Raw genomic sequence first — 27,650 nt, forward strand, 5'->3', positions numbered from 1 at the left:
TAGAAAATAGACTATATTAACACCCTATAGTTAGTGCCTAGATTAATTAAACTCTCATTGATCTCCTTGGAATTTGCAACATCCCAAGGGTTACACCCTAAGTCGTTACACACGTTGATAGATGACCACTAAAGCACAGTATATTTTCTCCCTGGCCTATATGCTTTAGGCAGTAGTGGGTGCATTTTAGGAGATCTTTCAGAATGACGTGAGTCAAGGGAGCTTAGGGTTGCTGTTCTTTGGTTGGTTGTTTTCCACACTGGGTTGTTATATTGTCTCTCAGACTTAGGGAGATCTAGCTCTCCATTTCTCCTCTTGATCAGTTAACACGCAAACTGAAATGTTCTGCCCAAATATAGGTAAAATGACCCTCAATAGGAAATGTCAGAGCTCAATACCGGTGTTGAGTACACATGTAAGTGAAATAGTGCAGGCCATTATCATATATCATTCATCCTCACCCCTTTACCATTAATTCATTTTTCTTTGTCATTAGTGGACTGCCCATGTGTAATCACTTTGCTAAATACATAGCAACTCTTCAAACAGATCAGTATAAAGTATAAGCCATTTGTTTTCACCCTTTTAGGACTCATTATCTGTAGAATAAGCTTAGACACATTTGAACTCTGGGCCCTAGAATGTTGTTTGCACAATTTATTTTTGGCCTGTTTTCTAATGCATGCAATGTGTCCAATGTGATTTTATTAGCATTTGTGTCTTTATTCAAATGTGTGCACAACACATTTGAATAAAGACAATACGAAATTGGCTAACCACTCTGTGCTTGTGCTTGCGGTGGGAGCTATCCTAAAAAGAATGGTAAGCATACTATAAAAACCAAACAAATCTCCAAAACAAATACAGCTCCATCAGACATAGTTTGGCACATGGCACCCGGAGCTTAAACAATGATACTCTTCCCAGGATGGGGTGGAGGGTCTGATGTGTGTCATGTGGGTGTAGCTTGATGGAACACGGACATTGAGTTGAGATGAGTTTCACCCGATGACAATACAGCTATGTCAACACAGCAAACTGTATTGCTTATATGCAGGAGCCTTAGTTCTTACTGACAGAAAACGAATGCTATTCTCTGACATGTTCAGGTTTTCTGGCAGGTTACAAGGACTCAGTATTACGTGGGTATCTGTATAGTGCTTCTCAAAATGCCCTCGGCACTTCCACGACCAATGTAGGGGTGTTCTCTGCTAGGCACAAAAAAATGTGCACACATTAACTACAATGGCAGAAGGGGGAGAGGGGGCTCCCAATGTGTAGCACCTAGCTGCATCCACCTACCCACCTGCACCCACCTACCCCCACACACTCACCTGCACTCACCTTGTTCTGATGAATCCCTCCACTGAAGCTACAGTCAGAAGGTAGAGGAGGGGGGGGGGGGGTGGCAGGAGAACACCTCTTCAGCTGCCATATGTGCTGCATCCAACTGTGTGATACTTGGCTGCCCGCAGAACCATGCCGAGAAGATAGAGATGGTAGCAGTCACGTGATGACTAATGTAGCATCTGTTCAAATGCTTACTCACTGTGTTGTCTACTTGTTTCGTTGTTTTAAACAGGGACCGCATTGATCTCTCACAAAGTATTTATGGATTCAGTTCATTGATTGTCAAGATCCATCCCTTTCTGCTTGTTTAAAAAAAAATTGTACTGTCACAGTCATCAAGCACACATCCAAAAATTGAGTTTACTTTTGTAATTTAGCAGAGTAATAAATAACATTTAGCAGACACTTTTACCTAAAGCACCACACAGGGGATTCAAACTTAAAACCTCTTGATCTACAGTCAAATACTTGAGCTATAACCATCACAAGATAGGTAGAAAACAACCTTCCAAGACAAATCAATTCCCCTCCATGATCTTGTAACAAATGCCCACTCTTTTGTGCATCAGGAATTCACTTGGTTTTGTAGCAGAGTGACTTTTCCTACCTTCACACTGGTCTAATCAGGCTTGTCTGAAGGGATCGACCACAAACTCAGACTAGGTCAGGAGGTGGATTCAACCTGTGTGCGACAGTTCAGTTCCATTCTTAACATTTTAGACTTGTTATTTGACATACGAAACAATTTTTGAATGATGCTTTAACACGTTTTGATTCAGTAAAAATGTTGTCACCAGGTTAACACCCAAATAAAATGCTCCAATGTTTACCAAGTGTTCTAAGCTGTGGATACAGTTGACAGACAGTTGTTTAGGGTCGGGGATAAGCTTCATGGATCCCTCAACATAGAAACATTAGTACTGTAGATCAACTCTGGTCAAATCAGCAGCAGAATAGTACAGTACCTTTTCCACTTATAGTTGTCAACTCTCTTTCACGCATGCACGCACACATACATACACACACACACACACACACATATTAACTCTGAGTGACTGCACCTTTAAACTCATTAGATTACAGCGGAATTAGGTTTAGTTGTGGAATTAGGGTGCAGTAGAGCGATTGAATTTTTGCTGATTACGCTCTGTATAAGGGGATGAAGACAGCTTTAATCAGTAGATGTAATCTGATGCCATGCATTCAAAATTTTGCCTGCTATGTTAATTGAATTGATGGATTATTGATTTTGTCAGTCAAAGGGTTTCGAATGATATAGTTTAGTACCATACTCAGTATTTTACAGTTCATTGACACTGTGTTTGATTAGTCATGAGAGATAAGACCACTGTATTAGTGTGATGTCATGCCCATAAAGGTCATGGGCTGTTTCACCTGCATTTCCTCGTTTCTAGACTGTTAATAAATAACTACCCTTAAGGATTTAAACAAGAGCATATCACAAACCAGCATATTTATCACCACAGTTGAGAAACCAAAATAAACATGTTTACTTATGCAGCTTGTTTAATGTCCTGGGCCTCCACTTGGACTGTCATTTGTAAAGGACCCCGTTGCGTGTCATTAGATCAGCTTCCAGGACTGGCGGGCAGCAGAGTCAGTGATCAATGAGGTAATACAAATGTAGCTGCATGTTGGCTGGTTCAGCACTGGGGGAGGGGTGGAGATCTGCTCTGAACAGGGAGCCACCAGGTTTAGAGAAGGCCTCTTACACTCGTACAATCCACTCTGACGATCCGCTTTTCACTCCCACTCCTTTGGCCGGGGCAGAGAGGACAGTAGAGGATAACAACTTACTGAGTTGCATTCCCTTTCTGACACCCACGTGGATATACACAGGAATGGAGTTTGTTGTTGCTCATTTTGGGCCACTGTGAATGGTGCAGAAAAAAAAAATTCTACCATTTTCCACTTTCAATAGTGCCCTTAGTTTAGTGTTTGTTATTCACTTCTGGCATTCTTACAGGAGAAAGCACAGGACATACATACATACATTATGTATGTTTCATACATGTTTCACCCACATAAATGCTGTTAACAGCAAGGACACTGGTCCTCGACTGCAGTCAACCAAGACTATGATGTACAATTAATAATTGAGTAGTTATGTGACTACAAGGCCTTCATTGTGTATGCTTATTTAACCATCCAGAAATGTCTCTCGTCAAATAAGTTCTTGTTACTTGGCGTTGCAAACAGTCTCATTTAGTTATCAAATCAATTGCTAATCAAACTTCTTATGGTAATTTATAACCAAGCAGCAGTTAAAAGTCAGTTATACTTCTGAACACTTACAATGTAAATCATTTACAGTAAAGATGAATTATTTACGGATTCATAGTAAGTGTATTAATTATTATCATTTAATTCCCAGTATACAGTAACATAACAGAAAGTGACTTAGCTGTCGAGATCATAGAAGTTCCTTGCCTCTAGTATATGCTCCATGTCTGCCTAATTAGTTTCATGTCTGCCAGGCATGTTTCAGACTTGGCGATTTGCCAATTAGTGTTCTTTACTAGCCTTCATGTTACAGAGCAAAGCTTCGTACTGACAGGAAACTCAAGGTATCACGTTTGTGTCATTAGATGTAGCCGGCTGACATGCACAATTAAGCCTTGCTGGTTCAAATGACAGCTATTCAACCCACATGCGCACACACACACACACACTCATACATGCATACATTGTCCATCTGCTGCCATGCTGTCGGTGACTCTATTGTTTTCGCATGCCCACCCCTTCATCCGTCCTGCACTGTAAGGTAAGGCGTCCGTGACTGTCAGAGTTGGTCACTTGCAGTGTTCCCTGACTCGGTTTTTGTTGTTGAAGTGCGTTACAGAGGTCAGGGGGGAGAAGGCTGAAGTCATTCTTAGAGCCTACATCTATGATTTCACATCAGTTCCTGTCATGAGGGGGAATGCATTTCCTCAATTAAAAAAACTTGATTGCTCCATAAAAAGTCCCTTGCTTGACTGAGCTTGGTGGCTTTAAACAATGTTTTCACGAGAGCACCAATGTGGTATTGGCTGTAGCTAAAATGTGGTTGGAAGTTTCCCATATCAATCTGTTCTGTGGAGTGCTCAGAAGAAGTCCTTCCTGCTGGGTCTGAGTCCCAGGGGGAGACCACATTAAGGAGCTGTTAGAATGAAATTGGCCCAGGATGAGAGGCTTGTCATTGATTGGTGGTGGCAAGGCTAGAATAAAGAGTTTACTGCCTGTCGAGGTACTGTAGGCTGCAGGCGTTTTTCTAGCGCAATCCTTCTACAAGGACCTGCAGCGGAGCATGGGAATGGAGCCTGTAGCGCTATCAGCAGCCCAGTCCAATCAGCAGAGAAAGCCTCCAGGTGGTTGTTGATGAGTTAAGGAGAACCATGGATAACTAACTGCATGGTATGTTGTTGGGAATGGTTCAGTGTAGGTCTTTGATAGTCCTGTTAGGCATTAACAGACAGGGCTATTTAGGGATTCCAGTTATTCAAGTCGAGGATTCCCCTCCTCTAGCAGGGCAGGTCATGTGACAGAGGGGATTGCTTGCCATTCGCTCTAGTCCTGGAGAGGGACTGTGTCATGACAACATACCACTGCACTGCAAGGTAGTTTATCATGGGCCTAGCCCTGATTGATTTTACGTGTGTCACAGATGCACATGCATAAACATACACACACACACACACACACGTACACACGTACACAAACACACAGCTCGGCTTTGATAAATTACCAAACATTGTTATGCAGCCATTTGTATTTAAATATGAGAGAAATGTAGAGATGCATGTCTCCTATAAAAGGGGCTGGTGGGTGGCTGGGTGTGGGGCTGCGTCTGAAAGGGACGCTGTCTAAGGGATGTTTCATCTCTGGGATTTCCACCTGGGCTTCCACATGGAATATAGTCATAAGAAAGAAATTCAAGAAATCCCATAGCAAGGTTAAGCTAAATTCTGAATTTTGGAATTGGTTCCAATTTAATTGATTGACATTGGATTCATTTGTCTGTACATGCCACAGGTCAACACTGTGGTAAGGTCTATATGAGGTGTTTTGTTGTACTGCACCTAATGAGGTTCCTTAATGTCACGCCACTCATTTGCACAAGTTGGGAAACTTGTGTGCTTAGTAATATAGGTACAAATGTGTAGTGGATTACACTTAACTGTTGTATAGGGGTAATATCCCATTTATCTGCCATTTAAGTTAGATTTAAGTATACTCTTTTTTTCCGTTTTGGGCATTTCTGAAGCCAAAGTAGTCGACCTCAAAGCTAGAAGGCCATGTTTCAGATGGGCTGGCTGCTGCCAGTGTGAGAACCAGAACAGGTCCAGCCAGACACATGCACCTGGATGGGAGTATGGGCCTTGAGGTTTATTTACCCACATTTACACCTGTTAATCATAGACTGCCTGGCTGAAGATTAACCAACCACAATATGTACAGGTGGATCTGGCTTCTTTACATACCCAGCTGTTTGAACTCCAATGGTCATACTACATACAGACCATAATGGATTCTTAAGTTCCAGAAGAGGACAGGTGTGAGGTAGTTGCTTTTCCTGTTTCGAGATATTTTTTATAATAAGCATGAAACAAATACTAAAAATACTTTTCATTTCTGCTAAGTATTCTCATACAAGTTGTCGTTTATAAACTTTAACTACAGAAATCTACCTAATTAGAAAATTCCCAAACATTTGGTTGTTTGAATCTCAATTTGGTTTGAGCTTTTACAGTAGGTTGTTGTTGCTGTTCTTGACTGCACAGGCTACTGGAGTCTGTAGTAGAGCTGGGCAGCGATGGGGTTAAGCATTGGAGTGTTGTGCATGGCAAGCCACTCAGTCACTCACCCACGTTGAGAGAGGGGCGGGGGGGGGGGGGGGGGGGGGCGGGGGAAGGGGGGCAGCCGCTTGCCCTAGCTCACTAAAAGACCCACTGCAGAGGCTGGCCAGAGCCAATGTCGTGACTGAGCAATATGTGTGTGTTTGTGTGTGTGTGTGTGTGTCAGCATGTCTGTTTCTGCCTGTCTGTAAGCGTGCTAGTGAGCTCTTGTCTCGGCTGTATGGCTCCGTTGTTCACCTGCAGCGCTGTGTTTACACTGGAGAAGCACTCGCTCTCCTTTTCCTTCATGGTCATGTCAAATCACAGAAATGTTATGGGAACTGTTAAAACAAGCAGGTAGACTGCTTCATGTCAGGGATATAGTGGAAGGCCCTGACACCCAAGACACTGCCGCCAACTGGTTCAGACAGCTGTCAGCTGGCCTGAATGTCCAAACGCGTTTTTTTTTTCTCTCAGATGTGCTGCAAAAAGAAAAAGGATAGGTTACATTTCAAACCATTGACTGACAAGCCGCGTCACATATTCGGTTCCTTTAAAACATTGCGGTTGTTATTTCTTTATTTTGTAGTGTCTGGCTCCCTACCTCAATCCTGTTAATTGTTTTTCTGGTAATATGTTTCATCTAATTAAGTGGTCTCCAGGACTATAAATCCCCAAGCACAGAAAAATAAATTACAGCTCTTGTTCTAGGAGAGCTACAGTATATCATAGGACAATTTTGTGTGAAGATATTTAGTGTCACGTAACCCAAATAGAAATATCACTTGCCATCACAGGGATAGTGAGTGAAGACTCAAGAACGTGTCGCAGCAGAGGAGGTTGGTAGTCTTTATTTAATGCTTATCTGGAACTTTTGTAGTTTAACACCCCCAGCTATAGTGGTGTCGTGGTGGCCCTTGTAAGGCCCGGTGGTGCAGCCTATGACCTCAGCCCTACAGAGCTCCAGGGAGGCTCTGCCGCGACACACTTTCACCAGCAGTCTGGCCTCTCTCTCGGTCTAGACTTAGACCGCGCATGCATGCTGTGCGAAACATGAAAGCCCAACGGACAACTCAGCAGCCGAAGCTTTCGATAACATATCTCTTTTATTCTTGGAAGGATTCTGTGTTTTTTGTAGTTTTATTTTATTTTTACTTCCTGCTTTAAACAATGCACGTCCCCTCTTCCTCTGTCTCCAGCTCTGGCTGGTGCAGTGTTTTGGATCATTCCCTTTGAATGAGTCACTTTATCTGTGGCCAAACTGAGTCAAGACCGTGTCGCAAGAAAGAAAACCCCCATAATGCCCCCAGCCTGCATCCCTGTATAGAACGTAACGTGATCTCCCAGGAGGAATGCAGCAGGCCTCGGGGACGGCCAAATCGAGATACAAATCAGCCTCTCGGCTGGCAGATAATATATCTCAGAGTGCATCTGTGACAACGTATGATTATAGGTCTGCACTCTGACAATACTTAGTGTCCCATTTGTATGCACAACCTGCAGAAGGGCTTCCCGACCAACCGTGCCTCATATTGTTTTACCTTTTGACAGTTGCTTGCGATTTCAATTTGCTTGCTTGGTAATCAAACTAGGAGTTGGCATAGTTTTCGGGGTTTTGACAGTTGCCCAGTTTAGGCCCAGAAGTAGCCCATGACCTCAGTTATCAGCCAGGGACTCCAGACCCCATTGCTCTGAGAGAATTTAAAACCTCCTTCATGCCTATGCTGCCCAGGGGTTTTCAGAAATGTTGTGACCCCCCCCAGATTATCTTTCCACTTGTTAAAACCAACACAGATGGTGATACCTTTAATGCGTAACTGGGTTATTATATAAAACAGCAGAACAAGGAGTGCTATTTTTACAATATGAAGATCAGCCTTGTATAGAAAAATTATTGACTCTGTTCTCACTTACACCCAAACTCACATAACAACAGACACCTCAAGGTCCTCGTCATCAGGGCCTTGTGATATATGGAGCCCCTATGTAGGAATGGATACTGGACCGGAAGCTGGATCAGGTGCTTGTGTTTGCTGAGTCAGGATTCCTGCCGTCTGTGGAGAAAGTTCTATTTCCCCCCCCGTTCCTTCCCTCCTAGCCGTGTTCCAGGTGCTTCTCACACCAGACCCAGCACCCGGAGAGCCGTGGCCTAGAAACGGGGGAGACTGTCAGGGGTGGGTGAGGGAGGAGGAGAAGGGGCCGCTGGAAGGAGGGTGGTTTTGGCAGGCAGAGAGAGTAAGTTCCTGCTGGCGCTGCCCACTGCCTAGCCACCTGTCCTTAGACACTTTTTCGGCCCGTCCAAAACTGGCTGCTTCAGTCAGTGCTGCCTGCCGCCCTCATGGCCACACTGCAGTGCTCTGCTGTTTTTGGCTGCCCTCATAGACTCACCACAGATCATTTGTGTTTCCTATTGTCTCCATCCAGTTGGGTGTCTAGAAACTTAGTTGGGTGTCTAGAAACAAACTTTACAAACACAAATGTGTTTCTTATCACATTGAAAATCCAGTCTTTTCATTCAGGATGTTTGACACTGTGGGGGGTGATTCTCTTGTTGTATATGGCGTTGTGCCAGACTTTGGGTCCAGCCCTGTCTGTGGGTAAACTGCTACCACTACATACGTCACCAGTGGACCAGGGTGGTTCTGTTAGCCAAGAGAAGGCACAAAAACACAGAACAAGCGCATCACTGTGGGATCCATCTAGGAAATGTGTTCTGGAGGTGCCAGAGTCTCAGTTGCCAAGGAGAGTTCTTTAGGAGGTGCGATCGCACCTCTTGTGGCATATTTTCTTGGCAAAACAAAAAAAAAGCAAAAAGCAAGTTGTGAAGGAGAGGGAAACACATGAAACATCTGAGGTGTAACACAGTCAAGCAGCAGTTCCTTCTGGTTGGTTTGGAGATGCTTCCTGTTATTTCTTAGTAGTCGTTTTTTTAAGAGACGTAATTGTGAGATATTGACGTTTCACGTCAACGAGACTTCCCCTGTAGTTCCTTAAGAACGTAATGTCTGTACGATCGGGTTGCTGTCTAATGTCTTCAGGACTCCCTCTCTGCTACGCAGTCCTAAAGCTGATTTAAAGCTTGTCTCTAATGAAAGCTAATCCTGTCACAGCATTGTTCAGAGGCGGGTCCCACCAGGTCTGCAAATGGGGAACTAGGGAAATAGGGTTGTCAGGCTAGGTTTCATGGACAAGATACTGATGCCCGTTGGCGCCCTGCTTAATCTGGCGCTGAACGTGACTGCTTCTTTTGAGGATTAGAAACTATAGTAGAGCAAGATTACAGCAAGGTTTTATGCGATTTGTGTCACGCTTAATGAAGGGAACCGTAGGAACAGAGTTTTATGTTGACGTTTGCTCAAATATTTCGAACCCATGATATTTTTGATCTAACTTCCTGTAGTTGCTATTGATCTGACAAATAGACTTGCTGTACTATGGGTGGTCCCAGTTGCCCTAGAGAGGGCGTCAATCATTGGCATGGTAAGAGCATGATATAAAAAGGTTGTTGGTTTGACAGTGACACTCTTTCACCAGATTCTAGTCTTTTTTTAATTAATTCTGCCTCTTTGACCTCCCGCAATCACCCCCTTGACTCAGCATCACTGCATCCATTTGTTCACTGGAACTGGGTCCCCACAGTCAATCTGTGTCATCGATCCTCCCAATGCATTGATGGCTTGTCATTCCTCAACCAAAAGCAGAAAGGAAGAACCAGAGTCTCCCCTGGCAACACTCCCTTTGAGTAAACCACAACTTTAACCTAAATAAGCTGAGAAGCTTTTAACATACACATAGCATACATTGCATGGCTGCATACCTGCAGTATAGTACATTCTCAATGTTCTCAACATGATACCACATATTGAAATTACTATAATTCCTTCCTTTAAGAGTTTTTATTGCTGGGAGCTACCTCTGCCCTTAATGTTTTGAGATTACGACCCTTGTTGTCGAAATCTCTGTTCTCTGCCTCTTAAAAATAAATCAATATTTTAGGATATTATGTAAATTGTGTGGGGGCTTGTGTCTTTGAAAATGTATAATGTGTCTGTTTTTCTATTTTTTAGCGGTTCCGTTCCCCCCTAGTCATCGTCTGACGATCCGAGAGGTGTTCGACAATGAGGGGAAGCCCAAGGTGGACGTGCTCAAGGCTCACATGACTAAAGAGGGCCGTGTGGAGGAGAGCGTGGCCCTCAGGCTCATCAGTGACGGAGCTGCCATCCTACGAGCAGAGAAGAACCTGCTGGACATTGAAGCTCCGGTGACAGGTAGGACTCGTTTCGATCCACCCTGAACATGTTAGTAGAACTGTCATCATGGCTGCGTTCGGTTTTGACGGCAGGCGAACACATTTTGGAATCCGGACGCTTTTTGTCATGACAGAACCCTTCACTCTGAGGTGGACTTTGCCCTGTTCTTATTTGCTGACATTTCTGAAACCTTCAGTTCGTAGGGAGACCTGTGGTGGCTTCCAGCTCTAAAGGGGCTTGTACACTTACTCATACACACACTAGTGGCACACACTCTCACATACACATGCCCCGACACTAGTATGTACCCTCATCTGTTGCGCTCAGATCAATATTTGTGTTTTGTGTTGGTGTCCGGCAGTTCATTTTGACAAACAGCCAACTAGAGAAAGTAGAATGTTGTTGACAAGCCACATTATGGTATGTGAGGTATGCATTAGACTAATCTGTTTCCTATTGAATATGGCAATTTGCTAAATTATTGTAGACTACATTTGACTTAAATATTGGCAACCTCATGAATAATATAATGGAAACAATTGACAAACACAATCCACAAACACTCTAATAACATGCCTTAACATGAAATTGGTTTTCTGTGGTGAAATCTATTCATTTTTACCACTTATGTTGCTACTAGTCTGCTTCTCTCCAGATTACATTATTGTTATTCAGATAATGAATCATGGCAGTTAGTAATTTGCTAATATTATCTATATTTCTGTCTATCTATCTCTCTCTCTGTTGCTTTTGTTTATTTATTCATGCCTTCTCAGTTTGTGGAGACATACACGGCCAGTTCTTTGACCTGATGAAGCTGTTTGAAGTGGGAGGATCACCAGCAACAACACGTTACCTTTTCCTTGGAGACTATGTGGACAGAGGGTATTTCAGTATTGAAGTATGTTTTTTTGTGATGCATGCTATTAAAATACATATATACTTGCACTGCTATATATTAAACAAGATAAGTGATCATACTTTAATTTAAGACATTTTGCCGAAATTGCAGTTGCAACATAGCAATGTATGTTATTAATTAGAGCAGCACCTTTACATTAGACATGATGCAATATAATAACTGAATCTCCTTCTCCTGTCATTTACTACAGTGTGTGCTTTACTTGTGGGCCTTGAAGATTCTTTACCCCAAAACACTGTTTTTGCTGCGTGGGAACCACGAATGTAGACATTTAACAGAGTATTTCACTTTTAGGCAGGAATGTGAGTATTTTGTTGGGAATTTGATTTACTATCCTTGATTTATACAATGTTAATTGTAACATTAACCAGAACTTGTGAATTTGGAGTGAAAGAAAACACTTGGGGTGGAATACTGTGTAACTTGGCTTACTGATCTTCTGAATATTAGTACCTTTTCACCCAGGCACAGCATGTCCTGGTGTGTGAGCACTGAGTGCCCTGGTGTTTGATTTGCTCTATTTCCACCATGACAGGTAGAATTAAGTATTCTGAGAGGGTGTACGATGCCTGTATGGATGCCTTTGACTGCTTGCCTCTCGCTGCCCTCATGAACCAGCAGTTCCTCTGCGTACATGGAGGACTGTCTCCAGAAATCACTAATCTTGATGACATCAGGAAAGTAGGTGTAGTATTTTGTGTCAAACTCAAATGATCAATTTTCACAAGTAAAAAGTATTTTACTTCATATATAATTTATATTTATATATTATTATATGTTTCAACATAGTCATCGGAATAGTATTATTAGGGTTACTATGTAAAAAAAAGAAAATAAATCATTGGTTGGTTTAAACCTGAGAACTATTATTTGACCATCACAGCAAAATCCTTAACAATGCGCCACCACTCTTAACCCCAAGAGGGCATTAGAACACAGTGAACTCTCTTTGACCCACGCTTTGAAAAAGACCCTGATGAAGGTCAAGCCCAGGAGGCTCTAGAAGCCTGCAAAGAAACCTTTTGGAATGCCTGAGATCCTAGACATTTTCTCTTCTCTTCAGCGTTTCCTAACAAGCCCCCTTGTCTATGTTCTCTGTAGTTAGACAGGTTCAAAGAGCCTCCTGCGTATGGACCCATGTGTGACCTGCTGTGGTCTGACCCCCTGGAGGACTTTGGGAATGAAAAGAGCCAGGAACACTTCACACACAACACAGTCCGAGGCTGCTCCTACTTCTACAGGTGTGCCAGTAGATCATTCACTACCACTATGTGTAGCACCTATCAAAGGGGTTGTCTGTTTGCTGGTAAGCACACTAAAAAGCAGGCCGGCGCAATTATTTACCACAGTAGATCGCATCAGAATTTCACCTTGTGAATGCAGGGATGTACAGTTAGTTCACTTTCTCTTGGCAAACGTAGGCCTACTTACAGTGTTATAAGTAGCTTTGGAGACAGGACTCGGCTAACTGACTGAAATGTGTGTTAAACAATGTGTCTTCTCTTCCTAGCTACCCAGCAGTCTGTGACTTTCTGCAACACAACAACTTATTATCGGTCATCCGGGCACATGAAGCCCAGGATGCTGGGTGAGCCACGTTACCTCATGTTTCACATGGCTCTTATCACAATTATTACACATACCTTCCAAGTTGGAAGCACTAAAGAATTTCCAGACTTTTATGTGGAACTTTTCATTGGAGTGAATGTTTTGTTTTACTTGTTTGCTGTACCAAAATGTTTCTAGATTTAGATTGTATGTCTTTGAAAAGTATGTCGATTGTACAATGTAATGTTTTGGTAGTGCTTTAGTTGGTTTGGTGCCAATGTAGATCTCATAAATGAGACTCTTCTTGCTTTTTTCCCCAGATATCGCATGTACAGGAAGAGCCAGACTACAGGTTTCCCTTCACTAATCACCATCTTCTCAGCACCCAATTACTTAGACGTGTACAACAACAAAGGTAAATGGCATTATTTGATTAGGAAATCATTAGTTTATTTTTTTAAAGGGAGGTGTTGAGGCCAGTGACAGAATCACTCACTTTTCATTCAATTATAATGACTTAATAATAATGAAATAAAATGACCATGTATTATTTTACGGAATCAAATATAATTAAACTCTGTGTGTGATAACTAAGTGTAACTTGATAACTTTGATAGTTATTTGAGTATATTATTAACAATGATAAATCTAATAGTATTATCACTTATAAATAGCAACAATATAGGCTCAACATTTATTACAACAAGCTATTATGCTATCATTTTTGACTGCATAGAAATTGCTAAAAAAATTACTAATAAATCTGCAGTTGCTAGGTGATAGGCCTTTGTAGAATAATTCAGGTAATTCTTATACAATCCCACCATATTACATCGTGTTGTTTTTGTCAAAGCTTGCCATCGGGATGTTGGCTTATTTACTTGTTACATGTATGTTATGTTTCTGGCATACTGATGCTGAATATCAAAAAACAACAGATTTTTCAAGCTATACTTTATGTAGTTCATGCCTCGAAATTCATGCTTTAATTGAGCCTGCAAAATTATGAAACTTGATTCTGATTGCCATGTTTACATACACTGATTTGTTTACAAACTTCCTGGTATGTCAAATTGTGAAAACAAATCTTTCAGTTAAATGTTTCATGAGTGATTTGAAGTCCTCCCTTTCCGCTGACTGGAATTTGATTCAGATGAGAGTGGGTGGCTATGGGAAACATGCATTTTTAGAGATGATTTAAGATACATTATTCATAAAAAGGTAACCTATGACAGCCAGAAATAATGCTAAACCAGTACGAGGTGGAAATTACGCTTTTACTAAACAAAGAACCTAAATTGACTTACTGATGTACGAGGCATTTAGATTTTGTGACATGTTACAGGCAGCGGCCACCAGCATGAAGCAATACATCCGTTTTTTCTTTAAAGAATTTGGTGAGTCGTTGCATTTTGACACAACACCACCGGGAGCATCTTGGAGCACATCTAAGCTACCCTAACCTAACATAACCCTACTGAGCTTTAAGAAAGTGTGTTCGATTTACACTGATGTTTTGTCTACAGTATCGAAGGCTAAACATATTCTGACTAGTCCTATTAGGCTAACATCCTGCCACGTGACATTTTCAAGATGGCTAATTTTTTTAAATATTAGTTGTGTGATTACTGGAGCCTTCTTTATTTTGTTTGCTTAACAGATACGTTTGTAAGCTACATGTTAAGTCTACAACAAATCTTACGTCAAATCTAAAACACATCTCAGTGTATTTAGCCTGCATTCACTTGGTTGGAAAGACAGTTTGGTCGCAGTCAGTCCTAGTTGGTTACTTTTTTACAACACATGATCCTATGCATTCATATCAGTAATTAGTTATTTAAGTAAGCTTTACCTAGAGTGATATTGAGCTTTACTATGTCACCTACTGCTTGATGAGGGTTGTCAGTTCATCATGGGGATTTGCGTATAGGCATTTTAGCAAATATTTGTCTTTGATCTTGGAGATTGGTCATCTCTGCTAATTTTGTAACTGATCTAAAGTATTTTTATTCTGTCAATGACAGGGGCGGAGCCAGAATGTTTTAATGCAGGTGCTGAGGGGGTGCTAGATCATTGACAGGGGGAGCTGCGCAATTATGTATATATATTATATATAAATACTATTTATAAATTAGCAATATTTCTGGGGGTGCTATCGGGGTGTTTTGGTCTTTCTTGGGGGTGCTGAAGCACCTGCTAGCCCCTCCTTAGCGCTGCCTATGGTCACTGACATTTGCGTTGTATTGCGATTTGGCTTCTTAAGTCACAATTTCTTGGTTTCATTCATATAGAAGTTTCAATGTAAAAGAAAATGTTTCTCATAAAATGTTTTGCTCTTGTTAAGATTAATGAATCATCACCATTTAGTTTTCCTATTGCTTAAATGCTACTTATCTACATAAAACAGCAAATATTATGAGTTTGAGAGTAGTAGATCTGCAAAAGCAAGCAGACATTTGTGTCCATGAGTTTTCAGTACTTGAATATCTGACATTTTTTGTATCAAGAACTTTCTACTCTCCTGACTGCTTTAGCAGTTAGCTAGTCAGCACCATCTGGATTATAAACTCTACCTTTACCTGGTGGTTGACATGGAGGTGACCAGGTGGTAGATCTTGCCCTGAGGTCTCAACTATATTAATTGCATAAGTATTGTAGGGGAAAGCACTCTTCAGCTTGCACATTTCTTTTTTTAAATTAAACAAATATTAGTGTGTGTATGGTTTAGGGGATTGCCTCTGCAGTGAGTACATATTCTGAGAAATTGTGCCGCTAAAGGTGCCTTTTATCATTTTTGCAAATATTTTCCTTTTCCATTTTTCCGTTGTGACTTTGGTCAAAACTGATCAGGAAAATACATTTCCCCTTTTTTCCTTTTCTTTTGTTAAATGCCTCCTGTATTTCTTTTTTTAGATTTCACCTTGCATAACATTTCTCTGTCTCCCTCAGGTATGGTTGGGAGAGATAATTTATCCAGAAAGGACTGCATGTCAGCCAGGTTATTGCTGGGTTCTGAGCTGTAGAGTGCCAGGTAGTATCCAGTCTTGTTTTATGTTTTTATGTTCCAGGTTGGTCAGATGAGTCTCTAGTAAAAGACCCATATTTTACTTTTAAGATGAGATCTTTTTTTTCTCCCATTTGAAAGCGTATTGTTTTCTGCCATTTGATAGTAATCTATCAAATCTTTTACATAATTCTAAATACCTCTGTTGACAGTTTTGTCACATACAACGGACAATGGCCGAGTTTCCCAGATTCGTTAAGAAGCTCTTAACGCTAAGAGCTTCTTAAGAACATTCGAAAAGCGCTCTAGAACGCTCTTAGAAAGTTCTTAAGAAACTCTTAACTTTAAGAGCTTCTTAACGAATCTGGGAAACCCGCCCAATATCAAAAAAGGAAAAATAGGACAAATATACATACATAATGATGATAAATCATGGGTCTTTTTATGAAATAATGAACAATACACATATTCCTTCTCATAGGTATTTATATAATTTCCTTTTGTTCTGTTCCCCAAAAGGGAAAATGTCACGATTTTAGGAACCATAACTTTATATAGTGTAGTAACACTTAAGGTCAGTGAGAGGTCAGTGTCCACAATGGAGATTAGTTTATCCATTTCTTAGATTCCATGAAAAGCTGGCAACCAGTTTAGTTTCAATAGAAGCAAGATCCGTCGAAAGTGTCAAATACAATTTCTATCATGTTACTTAGTGATTGTGTTGACTCGTTCAGCTGTTCGTTTCTGCCTAATCTACTGTACCGTACTGTCAGCTTAGGATATTCTTCCTCTGCTCTGGTTAGTGCTTTGGTTTCATTTGGTCACATTTAGATTATGTAATCTTACGCTACACATCGTAAAGCATACAGATGTTATTAAAATGAGCTTATGACGTCAAAATTACAACTAGTTTTATATTTCAGTTCCACAGTACATTAAACATTATGACAAAAAGTGCTCTGAATGTGAGCAACTCTGAACAACTGTGCACTGTATTGATAATCTAGGAACAGATCAATCATAAAAGCAGCTTCCGCATACAGTTTACATTTTTGGATCGATATAAATAAGAACTTGTAGCAAAATAATTATTCTCTTGGAAATGTGTTTCTTAAAGCACACTTTTTATGTTGGCTTCGTCTTTTCCTGCTACAATGCAATCAAGCTTTTATTCCCATTTCCATACACTTCTGTTCCCTGCTAAAAGCTTTCAGGTGTAGGTTGTTGGGACCAGTTGTCTGGAGTCTGGACGCTGTCTTAATCATCACAATGGGCTGCATGGTTGGCCATCACACATCCAGCATTTCATGTTGATCGTCCAAATGGTTATGTCTGAACCATGCAAAGTTGTCCCAAAACTGCATCAAAATTGCTCACTCAGAAGTATCATCCCACCATACAATTCTACTTATCAGGAAGAATAATGTGCAGTTCATGGGCAAATCAAACTTTTTTTTAAATCAGAATTTAGCTATTGAGATGGCAGGTCCATGAACCCATAGAATCCCACAGTAAATGATATACTTAAAAAAAAAAATGTTTAAATAATAATTACATTACAGTTACGTAAGTGGTGAAGTAGTTTGGAGGCTGCTTCACTTAAACTTGAGAAAAAAGCAATTTCAGTACAAATGATTGAGGATAGAATTTGAGTACTTTCGACATATTTGATCTATCTGCAGCTGCCGTGCTGAAGTATGAAAACAACGTTATGAACATCCGACAGTTCAACTGTTCTCCTCATCCATACTGGCTGCCCAACTTCATGGACGTCTTCAGCTGGTCTCTGCCCTTTGTTGGGGAAAAGGGTAGGCTTGTAATGAGACACCATATTAGTTTTACATACATTATCCTCATACATTAAATTAAGATTGTATTTCAGTAATGTTAAAAACCACACTGTGTCACCATGTTTATTAGGTGGGTTAGGGTTAGCCTTTGATTTTACTCAGTGACACCTAATTACTTAAATATGGTTTTTATTTCACTATATGTTCCCTGTAATCTTTGTCCCACCCTCTCTCTCTTTCCCTTGCTCTGCCTGTCTTCTTATCCTCTCTCTCATCAGTCACTGAGATGCTGGTCAACGTCTTGAGCATCTGCTCTAATGACGAGCTGATGACCGATGAGGAGATGGATGGTAAGTCTGAAGCGAAGTGTTTGACAAAAGCCCCATCTCCATTTCCTCTTTCATCATCCAGCAGGTTAAATAGTAACAGAACTGAGATGGTTTGGTCTCAACCAAAAACCAAAACTATAGTATTTGAACACTTGATCTCCACCAGTCAATTAACTCATTTTCATAGGAATAAGAAGGAATGGGTCTCCCAATATATTATAGATGTTACTCGTCTCACTTAGCATTGTGATTTTCAAATCTTTCACCAAACCCGTATTCCACATAGCACTTTCTCTTGATCTTTTATCTACCATTGCCACTCATGTGGAAACGTGACATTCCTCCCTTGGTCTTTGTTGGCATTCAGCTTGGCAGGCAATGTGTCAGGATACATTTCATATTTTTTCTGTCCTGATTTAACTGGAAACCTGCATCTCCAAGTTATACTGGTTGTGTGCACTATATCTCTTGATCTTTGGATACTCCACCCTGTCATTTGTTTGCTATGTCCTTCCATGTACGTCATTGTCATCCCAAACAGTCAAAGGAAACTTCATGAAATCATATCCTGTTTGGGTGAAGGGAAGGTATTGAAGCTAGGCTCTGAGAGTCGGGGGGGGGGGGGGGGGGGGGGGGGGGGGATTCTGTTTAACTAGTGATGAGACTGACAATATGAGGTATTTTAAAGATGGATATTCCCAATTCATCGTGGAGGTTTAAATGTCACAAAACCATACAAACAGGCCAAGAATTTCCAGGCTCTAAATGTTCCCTCACAATGGGAGCTCTTCTACTTTGTATTCATACTTGGGTATGCTATCCCTTTTTCCATTTGTTTTCTCTTGTTCCCTTTCTTGTTTTTAATTCATTGTTTTGTCAGACTACTTTTGTTGCCGCTATAATGGACCTCTACACTCTAATTTCTCTCTCCCCACAATATCCATTGTGATCATATTGTTTTCTCTATATCTCAATTTCTCACTCTCTCGCCTTCCCTCCATGATCTTTCTCCCTAAACCCCTAAGTCATTATTTCTGTTGCTCATGCTAAGTCTGTCATTCTCTGTTATCTCATTTAATGTGTCTCTTTTCTATTTTTCAGAGTTTTGCTTAAGACATTGCTTTTCTTATTCCCCTTGGATGGGCTTTGGCCCTCCTTCTCCTTTTCTATCATTTCACAGCCATCCACTGATCTCTCTATCTTTTCTGTTCTCTTCTGGGGTGTTATTGAGAAGGACAACTAATATATGCCCCAAAGAAAGGTACCACCATCAGTAATATTCTTGTTTGCATCATAAACCTTTGTGCAGCCTGCTTGTGCTCTTTGTAAATAATTTTAACACCGGACTAACATTATAAGTGCCAAATTAATTCTCATAATGGCTCTTGACAGTAGTATGGATTGGCATGTCTTGCAGGTAGAATCTAAAGTATGATTTCATTTGAAACCACAGAATTTCTCCACGCCTTGACTCCCAATCTCCCAATGTGTGTTTAAAAATAAAACTTTTGTGACCGTGTCATGTGCAGGTACCATGTGAAGGTGTCTCCTTGAATCTACCTAAGGATACATATATTAGACTATGAAATACAGAAATACAGTACATAGCTACACTACAAACACAATATACAAACTGAAATACACAAATTTGTCTTTAATTGTTTGACCAATAAGAAAGCTCAAGGCACTCCACAGTTCCCTTTTAAATGCTCTTTGCAGTGGCCCTCACATAACAATGGGAAAACCTCGACCGTAGGTCAAGCTGGGACAGTGCTGTTCTATGGAGAGAGTACTGATGCCTCATGTCACCCAGTCTTTTCCAAATACGTGAGTCAGATATATGGAGAGAGGAACCTTCCAATTGTTTTTGTTTTGTATTTCCGTTTACACAGCGTAACGTTTCGCTGTTATACCTGACAAATTACTGCTACTGTTTGCTGGTCACATCCTCAAGTGTTTGGGTTCGTATTTCCTTTCCTGGAGTACTTACTGTTAGAATCAAATTGCTGAGAACTTGTAGTCTGATTTGTCTCATCGAAAATAAGCATTATTTTTCATTAAACGGTGAAAGGAAGGATGCATGATGAATGTCAAGGGTTTCTTGCGGTTCATTTTTAGTCACTGTAGTATTTTTTGGAATCTGGAAAACTGGGTTGTAGTAAGTTATCTGACACCACTGTGTCCATTACTGTATATGTCTAGGCTTTTGTTATGCTAGCTAAAGTTTTATATTTGATTAATCAACATTAATAAAAGCACATTTCACACACCTTGAATGTTGTACAGTGGATGTTTGGCTTTGCTTTGAATATGAATGTGTTGAGTGTTGAGAAATAACAAGTTCAGTGCATATCTAGGAAATGAATCAGTTTTGTGTTGAGCTTTAAAAACAGTACTTTGGATATGGACCTCATGGGATTGCATTAATGGTTTCTGATGTTAGTCCTGATGGCACACAAAACAATACTCTCACTTAATCAAAATACACTTTTGAACTTTTCAATACCACCAACACTGCCACTGTCAATGACTTCATTTGAATATATGTGTGTACGTGTTTTTACGTGTGTGTTTTACGTTTATGTCTTTGTTTGTTCTCCAGGGGCCACCGCCTCTGCACGCAAGGAGGTCATCCGAAACAAGATCCGAGCGATTGGCAAGATGGCAAGGGTATTCTCTGTCCTCAGGTAGGAGAGTCATGGGGATAGGAGGTAGAGTCAGTGGGACAGGTATATTCAGACCCTGGGTTGCTAGATCCCAAGCTGAAGCTTCAAGATCAACTTGAGTGGTTTATTTTTTTATAATCCGTTATAATAATGTTTTCAATCTGGTAGTGACAGGGGAAGTCTCCTGACACTGCAAAAAAACCGCTGTCTACATCTATAAACCCATATATGTATAAATATATATATATATATATATATATATTTAACTTTTTAAGCTTCTTGACAGCTAAAATAAAATGCATAAAACATGCTCATTCATAAAGTATCGATCATGCAGATGTCACAGGCCAATTGTGACTAATTGCACTATAAAGAAATTACTTACTAACAGCATAAAATGCCATTGTCCTCAATACACATGTACCTCCCCTGGCCTGGCTGCCTCTGCAGAGAGGAGAGTGAGAGTGTCCTGACGCTAAAAGGCCTGACCCCCACTGGTATGCTGCCCAGCGGAGTCCTGTCTGGAGGCAAGGAGAAGCTGCAGAATGGTGAGTGCTGGTCTCTCCGCCAACCCCCACAGACCCCACCCAACATGTTACTCGCAGTACTGCCTGTTGTATACTAAACGTATGTTTACTTAAGTTCACTCTGTTTTTTTCTGGAGCAAATGAACAATTCGATGGCGACAATGGAGTGCTTTACCAAAAGACAAGCATGAGACTTTCTACTTTGCTTAAGCACCAACATGTCCTTGGATTTAGTTTGACGTGTGATGTGGTTGGTGTAAAACTGCTACATTCTGTGTATATAGTTCTTACATTAAGGTGACAACAATTACCAACTGATTTAAAGATGGTGTGCCAGAACAAGTTATTTTACAGTATTTAAGAGTAATATAACATGAAAGATAAATACAAATAAAATAAATACAAATGAATGATTGTTGTTTGGAAGCTCACGTTCACCTGATTGGAAAATACACTAAATATAGTATAGAAAGACAGTTATAGTATGTAATCTCTTAAATTTATGGCAAGTCCATACATGATTATACTAACTCTGCAAGACCATTTGCTCCAGTCCTGATATCAGTCATTTCCAGAAGGTTAACAGGTTATTTCTTAAAATGAAAGTCAAAGCAGCCTATATGCCTTTATTAATATAATTTATTTCTTTATACAATCTACTGGTTTATCTGAAATATTGTCTGTGTCTTCTTCTTTTCCCCCAATCTCTCTAGAAACTGCAGGTATATTCTACTGTATATTTTTGTCAAACAACTCGCCCTCCTATGTTAAATTCCAAATACATCAAAATGCATTAAAATGCATCAAAATCCTTAGAAAACTTGTTTCTGAATATATTTGGAATGTGTAGCATATCATCTTCAACCATTTAGACTAGGGGAAAACTACTTCACCAGATCAATTTGTTTCAATTCTAAAATGAAAGTGCTAAACAGTTAAGAATATTTACTGTGAAATTTAAAGGGAGGGGACTGATTTAAAAGTAAGGATGAATTGGAATTGACATAAAATGTGTAGGCAAGGAAATGTTCCTTGTCGTCCACAAAGGCAGAAATCCAGATAACTTCACTCTCCTCTCTGTGGTTTCCATGTCAGATTTAGTTGACTACCCCTGATCCCTGTTCAATTGGTATGTGTTGGACAAGGATTAGTGAAGTACTTTTGTGCCAGAACAAGATTCTTTGTGACTTTATTACGGAATTATAAAGCTTATACCATGGCCTGCCAAAGAATAAAACAATATTAAGCAAACATATACTTTTGATAGAAATCTGTTTGCCATGAAGTTTCAAGTGGTGACAACATATTTTGATATAAATATGTCTCATGGCCAAACAAGTAGCATTAATTGTTTTGTTTTTTATTCTTTGTCAAATTATTGTTAAACTATTTTTTTGGCCTTTTCTAAAGTGCTCCACTTAGCCCAGCCTGCATTTGCTTTGGGCATTAAACACGTTTAAGGCCTGGATTGTTGTAAGCTATCTCTTACATAGAGCTTAGTTGCCATGGGTGAGACAACACTCCTCATGGTCACCATTTGGGGCGACACCGTATCACCATAGAGACAGAGTGATGTTCAAGAGATTCCTGTCGCAGCATCAGTAGAATCACAGTCTGCAATCAGGCCTCTCTACTCAGGCAGGCTCTCATGTGCTTCTACTGTTATGTTGTATCCTTTTTAGACTTTTTCAGCTTTAGTGGTTGTTTGTATCACTCTTTATTATTTCATCCAAAGGGAGTTCCGTTTCTATGTGTAGAGCCAGCTTTTTAAATATTTTGCGTTAATTTGTCTTTGTGCAACTGTCCGAATAAAGTCATTCCAGTATCCCCAGTGGTAAACATGTAACTGCTAACTCTTGCTTTAGAACAGAAGGATATGGTAAGTGGTAAGTAAACCTTATTGTTGTTGTTCTTTGTCTTTGACAAGGTCTGGTGTTGAGGGCTTCACAGACAATCAGGACATAATAGTTCTATCCTCTCATCTTAGTTGTTCAGCTGCCATTGCATGATTACTGTAGCGGTATTTTTGTCCTGCGTTTAACACCAGTAGCTATGTTCACCACCAGATCCTCATTAGCACCTCCTTTGTCCTTTGTCACTGTGTGTGATCTTTGTTGACAGTAAATTTGAGTTATAATACTGTTCTACTCAAAGTTACCATAAAGCAGTTATCTTACATAAAATGAACTTCTACATGTTTTAAATGCATTACTAAGTGTGTGCCTTCAGTTCTACTAATTAGGTCTATGATTAGAGTTTAGAGGACTCATGGGTTGTGCTGATCAACAACACTCAACACGCCTCATGACTAGGACCATAGTGACATGAACCTATGACCCCCGAGTGAGTTATTGTTTTTATGGAGAACAACGGTTACTATCTTCAGGAGATATTTTGGGATGAAGATCGTTTATATCTGGTAGATCAGTTTTCCTGTACTTAACTGGGTAAAACAGTATCTGACATAATCCGTTGAAATCAGCTTTTAGATACGTTTAGTTTAGTAAATCTACAAAACTACTTGTCTTGTGTATTGGTGTTGGACTCTCCATTCTGTCCTCTTCTTGGTCTCTCATCCTATGTGTTTTGACTTAAATGAGGTGTCCCTTCCCCCTCACTGCTATGCTAACATCCATGTGTGTCCTTTGTCAGAACATGGAAAGTTTGAACATTTGTTTCTGCATTGACTCTTTTTTGCTGCTTAATTACTTGTTCCTCCTGGGACAAAATGAACTCTACTGTATGCTCACTTCTCTCATTCGTTTTGCAACCCCTCTTCTTCTCTTCAGCTACTATTGAGGCTATTGAGACTGACGAAGGTAAATGGGTCTGCCTTCTTCTGTTGCTCATCTGCAGTAGACAGGGGCTTCACTGGGTTTAGTATATCTCGCCGTAGCGTGTATAAAGTGTGTTTTGGGCTAACAGACTGTAGAATCACAATAACCAAAGGTCAAAGCAAAAGGTCAGGGGAAAAACGAATCCCACTTGTTTCAAAGGGGAGCAAGCTATTTTCACAGCCCTGTGAACATAGTGTAAACAGACAGTTATGATACAAATATTTTTCCTGCTGGAGTACTACTATGTATGACTAAATAGTTGTTCCCCTTTAAAGCAATTGACTCAGTAATATTTTGTTCGCATATACTTATTAGCTTCTGATTTAAAAGAACGCCATCAAATTAAAATAACAATTCACTCTCCAAGGAAGGCTAATCAGATTCCCCTCTGAAAGAAAATGACCTCAAAGAGATTGTAAAAGAAAAAACAACTCTACTGAACTCTAAATAGCATCGGGGTCCTGCTATTTACGTTGGAACTGTTCGGTGATTCCTCTGAATGCCCTTAGATGACTGTAACTTGCAATAGTTTTGATACTCTGCTTCATTTTCCATGTGATTCCTCTTTTACCCTGCCGTGTTGTGTTGTCATTGTCAGCTGCTAATAATCTGTCTGACCTGTGCTAAATCCCACGAGTATGTTGTACAATTTACCCACCGTCACCCACCACCCTTAATTTCTTTCCCAAAAAGTCGTCAAAATCCACGCAAATGATCTCCTTTAAATGCAGCTGTCCTCTTACAATCTACCAAAATGCCTTTCCTTATGCACTGCATGTTTCTAGCAGGCTGAACAAGACCTTAGAGGTACCTCTCCCCACTCCTTCCTAGTGTCTCTAGACAGGAGGATAGGCTCACTGGGAATTCTCTTTTTGGGGTAGTGGATATCTCTATGTTTGCAACTATGTTATCAGTTTTAAAGTAAAGTAATGTTTAAAAAAATTAGTGTTCTTGGGAGGTCCAAAAGAGTTCTTAATTGTGCCCAACAAGGTTAACATTTTCAAAATGCTAGTCAATTGCAAACATTTCCTTAAATATCTAACCTGTTTAATATGAGTAAATATATCTAACCTATTTAATCTGAGACACAGTCATTTAGGTGCATCACATGCAAAGTGTGCACACATGACTCATGAATACTGTAGCTTCAGATTCATTTGTCTCGACTCTGTAGATACTGAAGAGGTTGCCCATAAAGCTATGCTTTTCTGTACTTTTTGTTTTTAATGTGTACTACACAACAATTCCTTACATTTTACAATTATTTAAGCTAGATTGTAACCTAATGTGATTTTCTCATGTAAAATGCCACTTTCTTTAGTTTTACCTTTAGATTTGAATGCATTGTATATGACCTTTCATTGTAAAATACATATTTCTGGTATATTAGACATTTTTTGACTTCCAGCATCTTTCATGCTCTCAAATAGTTCAGCAGAATCATGTAATTCTATCTCTATTGTGTTTATTTGCAATGGTTGTGCTGCTATTTCATTATACAATATACATTTTTCATTTTCAGTTATATTTTTTATTATTTTAGATTACTCTTACTCTTTAATTAAGTTGATCACAAAAGCAAGAACCTTGACAGCTGACAGTTCAGAAAATGTATGTTTGTTGAATCAAAGATGTCATTGATGTTAATCTAACCTGCAATAATGGCTACTAGATACCCAAACATAAATGTAATTCTCATGCAAGAATGTGCATTTTTTTTAATCGTTAGTCTTGTTCAAAGAAAAACATCAGTCTAGTGTTCTTGGTGGTGAAATGATTAATTAAGTAATCACCAGATATTTGTAGCAGTTTCTACAGTATGTACTGAACTGAACAAAAGCGAAGGCAACCCAAATATATCAATAACAATGATTTACTGTGTGTGTGCGTGCGTGCGTGCGTGTGTTTGTGGATGTGTGTGTTTGATCCTACTATTTCGCACTGGTGTGAAGAAATATTAAACATTCTGCATCTCTGTTTTTCTAAATCCCCCCCCATTCCCACTATCCCCCTCTCCCCACCCTTCAGCCATAAAGGGATTCTCGCCCCAGCACAAAATCACAAGCTTTGCAGAGGCCAAGGGTCTGGACCGCATCAACGAAAGGATGCCCCCTCGCAGGGACACGCTGGCTTCAGACGCCAGTCTCAACTCCCTCAACAAGGCCCTGTCCTCCGAGACCAACGGCACGGACGTGAAGGCCAACACCAGCAGCAGCAACATCCAGTGAACAGAACAGACATCCTGCTGTTGAGGGTGGCCGGCTGTGGGGTAGGAGACGGGGGTCATGCCACCCCCCCATACTGCAGCATGCTACAGCATAGCCATAGAAGACACAGAGGATGCCCCCATGGGTTACGTGATAATGGTGGATCTGAGAAGCAGGGAGATCTCAGTGTACAGGGTGCAACGTCTCCAACTTGTGTTGGGACGATGCAGCACTTTCGAGTCTTTGAATATGCCTTTAAAACGTTTTTCTTCAGTAAAATCTGGTAAGGTATGGTTGGCTTTCATCTTCAGAATAGCCAAGGAATGTGCTTTATTCTGCACCACAGTGGGAATGAGAGTGAGAAATATTCTCCAAAGGGAGATTATATGAGCTCCTCACTCATTTACTGGATAAGGGACTTCTTACTAACTATTGTACGTTTACAAAAATACAGCACTAAACAGCATCAAACACATTTTTGACATATAAAGGTGTACAAACTAAATAAGGACTATTTATTGATTACTTTTTTTCCTACTCTTATAAAATAGCTCTGAGTTGAATTAGGCAGTCTTAAAGAGAATGTTGCAACATTGTTGAAATGCCAAAAAATGTTATATGATTTTGTACAGTTTATGCTTACCTCAGGTTTATTTGGTGTGTGCGTTAACAGGATTATATGTTCAATGGCTAATCGACTTGGTAAAAAATACCTATTTTCTTGGAGCTTCATAACTGGAATTTATGTTTATCTATAGCCTACAAATGTTTTTGTTTTCTTTCTTTGAGGAGTGGGATATAGATTTATTGTGGCTTGCTGGAACTCTTGCTGGAGTGTAATTTTTTTCTCTAAGTATTGCAACAAAGTAAACAAACTAAAAAGCATTTTGTTTAGAAAAGTAAACGTGTCTGCCTATGCATGAATTATAAAATCCGTAAAATGGGAACGTAAAATGGAAATTCATAATTTTGAAATGTACTGTGCTTTCAAGAATATTTACTGGAAATCTGCATTCTTTTAAGTAATACCATAATAATACTTTACACCTTCAACCACTCTTGAAATTAAAGCATTTAACTATATAAGATGAGGAATCATTTTTAAAATATACTTGAAATTGTGCACAGTCCAGTTTAGCATGATTGAGTATTCCTGTGAGGTATGTAATTGCATGTAAAACTGACGCATGAGCTGTTATGTCACATAATGGTTTAGGAATGTTTGTTCTGTTTTGTAAGTATGCCACAAAGTGTATTATTATTAGCAGAATTATTTAAAAATTGAAATTATCATTATTTATTATTGTTATTACTGTAATAATAATGATAAATAGTCATAACAATGATACATGTTATTAGTTATCATGATTATTTAATGTGTTATT

The 27,650-nt window shown here is 39.9% G+C and overlaps 1 protein-coding gene across 3 annotated transcripts in view; it reads left to right on the plus strand.

Annotated features, from left to right (window-relative positions):
* The window catches only part of LOC124486937 (serine/threonine-protein phosphatase 2B catalytic subunit alpha isoform-like), a 28,673-nt gene extending 1,714 nt beyond the window's left edge, over positions 1–26,959 (plus strand). Inside the window, exons 2-16 of one of the 3 annotated variants that reach the window (XM_047048833.1) lie at positions 10,253–10,453; positions 11,212–11,336; positions 11,548–11,659; positions 11,893–12,038; positions 12,459–12,598; positions 12,868–12,945; positions 13,226–13,320; positions 17,592–17,717; positions 17,978–18,049; positions 19,263–19,289; positions 20,631–20,715; positions 21,145–21,242; positions 21,935–21,943; positions 24,011–24,040; positions 26,087–26,959. In XM_047048833.1, coding sequence (XP_046904789.1) covers positions 10,253–10,453; positions 11,212–11,336; positions 11,548–11,659; positions 11,893–12,038; positions 12,459–12,598; positions 12,868–12,945; positions 13,226–13,320; positions 17,592–17,717; positions 17,978–18,049; positions 19,263–19,289; positions 20,631–20,715; positions 21,145–21,242; positions 21,935–21,943; positions 24,011–24,040; positions 26,087–26,286 — 1,544 coding nt within the window. In that variant the 3' untranslated portion in view covers positions 26,287–26,959. The remainder of the gene's footprint in view (positions 1–10,252; positions 10,454–11,211; positions 11,337–11,547; positions 11,660–11,892; positions 12,039–12,458; positions 12,599–12,867; positions 12,946–13,225; positions 13,321–17,591; positions 17,718–17,977; positions 18,050–19,262; positions 19,290–20,630; positions 20,716–21,144; positions 21,243–21,934; positions 21,944–24,010; positions 24,041–26,086) is intronic. The other 2 variants (XM_047048831.1, XM_047048832.1) reach the window with 2 other exon arrangements.
* The last annotated feature ends 691 nt before the right edge of the window (positions 26,960–27,650 follow it).

Source organism: Hypomesus transpacificus, chromosome 25, assembly GCF_021917145.1.
Source record: "Hypomesus transpacificus isolate Combined female chromosome 25, fHypTra1, whole genome shotgun sequence".
NCBI classification, from domain to species: Eukaryota; Metazoa; Chordata; class Actinopteri; order Osmeriformes; family Osmeridae; genus Hypomesus; species Hypomesus transpacificus.